Source organism: Cyprinodon variegatus, unplaced genomic scaffold (genome assembly GCF_000732505.1).
Source record: "Cyprinodon variegatus isolate N-32 unplaced genomic scaffold, C_variegatus-1.0 Scaffold158, whole genome shotgun sequence".
Classification (NCBI taxonomy): domain Eukaryota; kingdom Metazoa; phylum Chordata; class Actinopteri; order Cyprinodontiformes; family Cyprinodontidae; genus Cyprinodon; species Cyprinodon variegatus.
In genome coordinates, this window is record NW_015150611.1 from 145636 (window position 1) to 153094 (window position 7459).

At 35.6% G+C, this 7459-nt stretch overlaps 2 protein-coding genes across 6 annotated transcripts in view; both read left to right on the plus strand.

Annotated features, from left to right (window-relative positions):
• tp73 (tumor protein p73) overlaps positions 1-4678 on the plus strand; it is a 32853-nt gene extending 28175 nt beyond the window's left edge. For 2 of the 4 annotated variants that reach the window (XM_015377793.1, XM_015377796.1), the window contains 4 exons: positions 722-876; positions 994-1123; positions 2478-2571; positions 2851-4678. In XM_015377793.1, the coding sequence (XP_015233279.1) occupies positions 722-876; positions 994-1123; positions 2478-2571; positions 2851-3252 (781 nt within the window). In that variant the 3' untranslated portion in view covers positions 3253-4678. The remainder of the gene's footprint in view (positions 1-721; positions 877-993; positions 1124-2477; positions 2572-2850) is intronic. The other 2 variants (XM_015377794.1, XM_015377795.1) reach the window with 1 other exon arrangement.
• Positions 4679-6322: 1644 nt separating this feature from the next.
• Positions 6323-7459, plus strand: part of rer1 (retention in endoplasmic reticulum sorting receptor 1) — an 8232-nt gene continuing 7095 nt past the window's right edge. For both annotated transcript variants that reach the window (XM_015377811.1, XM_015377810.1), the window contains exon 1: positions 6323-6395. The gene's annotated coding sequence lies outside the window, so the exon portion shown is untranslated. The remainder of the gene's footprint in view (positions 6396-7459) is intronic.

The window sequence follows — 7459 nt, forward strand, 5'->3', positions numbered from 1 at the left end:
TTTTGAAAGCTGAAAAGTCCACCCCCTCTGTTTAAGTTGGTTTTTCTTTCTTACATAAATGACTTCCCTCACACTCCTCTCAAACCACCTATCCTCTCTGTCCAAAATGTTAACATTCTGGTCCTAAAGAAAGAATGTCCTTTGTCCCTAAGGTGTAGATGTACCAGAGAGTCTTGTGTCGAATAGGTCACTCTTCTTTTTGGGCCATGCGTCTGTGGAGAGTTTTTTTTGTTTCCTCCAATAAAAAGATCAGAGCAGTCCTCACTGCATTGAACTGCATACACCACATTACTGAAATTTTGAATTAAAAAGATTCCTGGATGGGAAGCAAAATGTCTTCAAACTTGGAAACAAATTCCAGTGGATTGTTTTTTTTAACTTTTTTGGAACATATAACACACATGCAAGCAATGCTGTACCAGTGTATATATTGTGGCTGACATAAATTAAATCAGCTCTGATGATTGTTAAAACAAAGTCTTATAGCTAATGTGTAAATGCTGGATAAATACACTGACTAAAGAAAAAGAGCAACTTTTGACTATTATTATTTAATCATGCTAACTGCTTTTTGTTTCATTTTTTTTCACTACATTTGAACTATGTGGGTAAAATATTATAAGGCATATATTTTGTTTATTTTTGGTGTAACTGAACTTTATATCTTTGAAATGTGATATAGATTATGTTCATTCTCTTTTTTGTTATTTTCTTCCAAAAGGAACCATATAGCTTCCCCATCCTCTTATTCTCCATTGTCCAACATGAACAAGATGCATTCACACAGCAGTCTTGGAAAGACACAATCCGTCAACCAAATGGTGGGGCACCAACCTCAGCAGCATCCCACTGCAAACCCCACCATCGCTCACATGGGTAAATATTAACAATATGCTTATGTTCTGTGTGATATAACGTTTGATAATAAACTTTATGCAGACTTATTAAGACAATTTCTTTATTGCAGTTTGATCATTCCTTTGTTTCTCTTAGGTCCCAGTATGCTCAACAGCAATCACATGCAGGGTAACGGTGACATGAACAGTGGCCATAGCAGCCACAATATAGTGTCTGCCTCCCACTGCAGCCCTCCACCTTATAACCCTGACCCCGGCCTTGTCAGGTACCTCACCCTGCAGTGACACTCCTTCTTTATCCCACTGTAACAGGCCAGCTGAAAGTCAGATGCACTCGTTGGGTTTAATGTGAAATAGTGGAATGTTTCTGCTTTAGCAGTTCATTTTTTTTCTTTCTTTGGGGCATGTTCAAGTTTACTATTTGCCCGGTGATGTCTAAATGTAGACGGTTTTGGTACGATTATCGCTGCTTTTATGAAAGCTTGCAATACAAAGCAAATCTATTTACAATAAAAACTGCTGCCATCATGAAGGTCCAGTTTAAGTAAAAGTTAAAAAGTCTCTTTTTTTATCATCACTATTTTGTTCCATAATTTGGCCATGTTAATGTACAGAATTCTGTAGTAACTGTAGATTTGCTTTCTGGTGACTCTGAAGGCAGAACTGTGATCTAAATCAAATATCAAGGTTTTGGTCTGTTAATACAGCAAAGCTGGTCAAGAGGTGTTGACATAATTATGCCTGAAATAGTATTTTGTTGCTGTCGGGCAAAAATCTTGGCTCTCTTGCTTCTGTCTTTTTTTTTTATTTTGCTGTGGGAATCAACGCAGTTTATCACCTTTCACATCGCTCTGTGGTTCCACTGAGAAATATCTGAAAAACATGTCTAGCTGACCAAACAGTATGAATTTACAATTCCTAGAAATAAAAAAAAAAATGCTTTTATGGAATTAAGAGATTTCTGTCCTACAGCAACAATATGTTATCAGTTCCATACTTCGCTCTTAAATCCCTCATTGTGTCACTGTATATACAGTCCCGCTTTGCAATGCACTACTGCTATTTTTTTTTCAAAGGAAATGTTTAAGTTGTATTTAATTTAAAGCTTTTTTTCCTATCTCTTTTTTATACATATATTTTGTTTGTTTTTTCAGACTGTTTTGCTCATTTGAACAGCTTTGATGTACAGTCAAGCTCTTTTTACGACCACTTTGTATTACAAAAACTTTTAACATTTCATTGTATTTATAATAAAGGTTTTTCAGCAAATCAAGAATGTCCCCATGAATCATTAATAAAAAATGCATGTGTATGCTTTCGCTTTCACCGCATCTATCATGCTGTGTAATCGTTTATAAAACACTTGATAACAGAGTTGAGCAGTAAATCTGGAGTTGGAGAATAGAGCAATAAAAACAAGAGCTGACACAAGAATATGATGTAATTCTACAGTCCTTTAATCAGTCATCTGTACACAATAACTTAAAGTATGGATGTTACTCAATCAACTTAGGACCAATTATAATCCCATCTAGTGCTTCAGTAAAAAAATGCTCATATATTAGTCTTACTTTCAGCTGTAGCTCTGATCTAAGCAGCCCTGCTCTTCTCCCCATACAGTTTTCTCACCAGTCTGGGCTGTCAGAACTTCATTGAGTACTTCACCTCACAAGGCCTCCAGTCTGTCTACCATCTCCAAACCCTTACAATGGAGGTAATTACTCTGGAAATCATTATTTGCCTAACAAGTTTATTGTTTATTTAGCTTTAAATATATTTAAAAAAACAAGTGAAGGGAACGATATATTAAGATACTCTTTAAAAAAGGAAACTATGTTGCCTTTTAGATAATATAAAGTTTATTATTTTAGATATTTCAAACAGCCAGAAAGATGTATGTTTTATTCAACCACAAGAGGGCAGTTTTTCTTTTTTATTTATGCATTTATGGTATCACACCCTTATGTTTTTCTACTGTCTGTGCCTTTACCAGGATTTAGGTGCTCTTAAGATACCTGAGCAGTCTCGCCTCACTATCTGGCGAGGTCTGCAGGACATGAAACAGGGAACCGCTCATCAACTTCCCAACTCCAGCCACCACCATGAATACCACGGCCAGCAGCTGCTTCGCTCCAGCAGCAACATGGCCGCCTCTGCAATGGCAGCTATTGGGGCCACTGGCGGCGAGCTGCAACGTCAGCGGGTCATGGAGGCGGTGCATTTTCGCGTCCGCCACACAATCACAATCCCTAACAGGTCTGGGGTTGTGGGGCCATCGGGGATGGCACCGGCTCCTGATGAATGGGCAGACTTTGGGTTCGACATGCCGGACTGCAAAGAGTCCAGAAGCAAGCATTCCATCAAGGAGGAATTCATGGAAAGCGATGTTCACTGAGACTGCATTTCCATGTATACATCATTTAAATGCTTGTTCATGGGGTCTGTTAAGATGCTTGGAGGTTTTGAGTGTTCTTATTTTTCCCAAAGAATTAACTACCTTTTTATTTTGGGATTACTCTGTGTAGCTTAAACAATTAGTTTCTCCACAAGTACCTTGAGAAATAACCAAGCATTTTTGACAAAACTTACATGTTTTGTCTTGTTAAACTTTATTTTCCCTCACAATGTTCTCAACTTGTAGAATGCCAGCTGCCAACTTGCAAATTTAGTTTTTTTTTTCTTTGACATAGGAGCATTTCTTGGTTAAATTATTTATTTTGCATTGTGTTTTTCTTACCTTGTACAAATGTATTTAGTGTATCTTGTAAATGTTTTTGGACTAGATGTGGTTTTAAGAGTATTTGGATTCTAAATGACGCATCTCCTGTTTGAAACTAATGTTTAGAGCTGAACAGTAAGTCAAAGCTATAGCTATCATACCACAGTCATGTATTTTTATTAACTATAATAACTCGAGTGACTTTTAATTAAATATGTTTTAATGTCATTGTTGAGATTAGATTCATGTACTTCAGCTTTACTGAGGTAACTGTATATGTTAACAAGTGTTCTAGCTTTTACGATTTGATATGTTGTAAAATATCCTGTTTATCCTTATTTTTAGCAACTGATCCACAAACAGCAGAAAATCAAAGCTTTAGAAACAGTATTATATTGAAATGAATGGATTTTAATTAGTTATGTAAATTATATTTTAGACTAGTGTCCCTGTTTTTCAAGAAGCATTTTCTGAGTAGCTTGTAAATCCTTGCGGGGCAAGGCTCATATGTGTCGAGTACTGCAAAAAATAGTCTGAAAAAGTCTTAAACCATCCCTCAAGTTAGGAAAGACTGAAAAACCCTTCATTGAAGCTCTTTTGAAATAATACATGAATGCCCAGCTCCTCATAAGGAAAGTAAAAAAGATGGCTTAAGACTTTTTCAAAGTAATTTGTGTACTGTGTCTTCATGACTGATGTTTAGGACTGCATTCCAGTTTTTTTTTTATTTCTAGTTTTCAAATCAAAAAAATAAATATTGTTTCACTTCCTCGTGTCTTTGCAGAATATGGCAAAATATCCCTGATTTACAGTCATTTTCTAAGGTACTTGGCAAAATAATTATTTTGATCACTTTGTGAAAGAACAAGCACTTTAAATGCTATAAACATAAAAGTCCAAATGATCAGTATTAAGCACACGCCTTTTCGAAATGTAAATAGAAATGTGTTTTGTTTTAATATTCTAATCAAATTGCCCTTCTTTTTTTGTACCAGCTTTGTAAAACAATACTGTAAAAGATGTACTTGTTCTTCAGTGTAACTTGTTTTAAAAAAGTGTTTTTCTTTAAAGCATTGTTTCAAATATCCCCCTCCTCAATGTCTCTCCTTATTATACTAATAAAGAGTTTCAACTCAAACCCCAATTTTGACTTTAATATAATGATGGAAATTGCGAACAGGTGTGTGAATTACAGTATTATTCTCATTGCAACTCGTTCACCCTGTTATTGATAATGACTGCATAATAATATTATTTCTGAGACTTATAACCCTTTAATAAGCTTAATTCTTAAGTCTGTATCATGGTTTTTAGTTACTTTATTTGCAAAATGTTCTTCGAAGGAACATTTTTGGAATACAGGTGGGTTTATGAGTGCTTGTAATATTTAAACATGTAAATAGGCTGCACGCAGCTTCTAATAAAAAATAGCTTAGGAGTAAAAAGTATTTGGAATACGTAAAATTATTCTTGTTAAGATTTTAGCCATAAAGAATCCTGTTAATGCCAATCAGAATGAACATTTTAGATCTGTCAAATATATTTCTCAGGTATTAACACCACTTTTCTCATTACTGTGTTCTGAGTGTTACATGTTATGTATTATTGTGTAATTTATCATGTTAAATGCAACAGGTTGGATTCTGACTGAATAAAAAGTTCAGGAACCTTTTCCCTATAGTTAAACTATGACCCCTGTTTGTATCTTTGCTGAGTAACCTTAATACTGACTGTAACTTCAAATTAATCTTAAGAATACCAATTTATTTATTTATTTTTTTGCATGTCCTTGGGTTTACAAACGCGACTAAATTAACTTGTTTGGTCTACTGATTGACCAAGTATATAAATGCTGCACACTATGAACAACATTTTTAGACACGGTCAAGTTTTGTTTGTTTCCTAGAGTGGAGGTCTTCAACAAGGGGTTCACGACCCCCCGGAGGTCCACAGAGGTACTGCGTGGGGGTCACAAAAGTTTTGGTTGAAAGAATTTTTTTTTTAATTCCCCCCCCTGCAATTTTTTCCACTAATTGAAATGTCTTTAAATACACATTAACATGAATTTAACACACTGTAGTAAACAGATAAATAGAGGCAGAAGATGTCTTTCAGTCATCAATGCACACATTCAGCGACACACATGAATCCTTTCAAGCTGGGCACCGTTTCATTCACAACACTTGTCGCATCAACCAGGAATCAGAATCAGAAATACTTTAACAATCCCGGGGTGACATTACTTTCATTATATTACTCCATATGTAATAGAGTGACTATAGGACCAGTTTGATATAACACCATGTCATACAATATCTATAATTAGGTGGCCCCTGCTCCATCTTGCCATCAGTTTGGGGGTCATTGGCCTGGAAAAGGTTGAAGACCCCTGTCCTAGAGGATTTAATACAAAAAAAAACAAAAAAAAAAACAACAACAAAAAAAACAGTGAAGTGCTTTAATTGCTGGTGGGTGATAGGCTTGAGTGGAAGAAAAAATCGCCACTTAGGATCTCAGAAAATCTTGGGCCACCCTTTTGAAAATTGATTTGCAGATAACCACTGTATCTTTGCTTGAATGTCTAAACATATCATACGTTTATGTTAATGTAAAAACAAAAACAGACCGTTAAAAACACATTAAGCTCTAAAAAAAAAGGCAGCCTGCCATACTTTCAATGGCCTGTGGTGATAAAATGTAACAACTGCCTGCCATACTCGAATGTCCTGATGTTCACGGAAGTACTGACGTGTTCCCACGAGAAGTGGCTAGTATAGCTAGCTGGGTAGAGCCGGGTAGTGACTAAGAGGCCATATCAGGTAAGAAATGGCTGTCATTGTTGTATTTTGTTTTAATTGCCTACACCGCCGAGTGGCAATAATTAAGGATAAATCAGACATTCGTGTGTAAAAACATAGTATTATTAGTTAACTATAAACGTGTTATCTAAAGAATAATGCTTTTCCAATCATGCTAACACAGGCTAGCTTCAAACCGCTGGTAACATAGAAACGTATCACAGGAAGTGAGTTGTCCAGTTTTTAAAAGCACTGCTGGGTTTTGTAGTTCTTTCAGACCCTTCTAACGAGTCAACACAACGAAAGGAGAGATTTTACGAACTACACGTTCATTCGAGGATCCGGCGTGGTCTCTCTAAGTAGGAGTTGTGGGAAATGTAGGTAGATAGCTTTGCTCAACGAACTTTCGTATAAACCGTAGGCTAGTATAAGAACTACATAACCCATACAGCCTACAATTTGGGCCAAAGGTAACGTACATTTACATGTCCTGTTAGCCATTTTTATAGCTTTTTTTAAGCTAATACGTATAGTTCACATTTAAATTCCGTAGGAAATGTCATAAAAGCATCTCATTATATTTACCCTACATCTATGCCTTTATGTAGATTCTACATGAATCATTTTGCTTCGACAAAGCTTGCGCTTGTTGGTTTGCAATTAAACAAATCTTTGCTAGCCACAATCAGTTCCAGTTTCTCAAGGTTTTCCACAACAGCTAATATCATATATTTATGTTAAAATGAAACATTCTGTAAAAGCAGCGTAATACCCTCGCTTTTTAAATTAATAAGCAATGTTATACATAAACCTTAGCGTCAGTTGGGTTCTGTACAATAGGTAACTTCAGTCATTATTCAGTAATGACTCCATAGTAAATGAATTTCCTGGTTGCTACTTTTAGAATTTAGCTGTTGAACCTGTAGCTAGACTTAGGAATTTCTGGTAGTTTAATTTGAGAATCGCATTACTGTATTTCATAATCTGTGCTGTTTCTTAAAGTATGACAGTACATGCTGTGTAAGAGTGTAGTAGACAAAAAAAAAATTAAATCATTCAAAAAGCATTTAAATATTTTTAAAGCT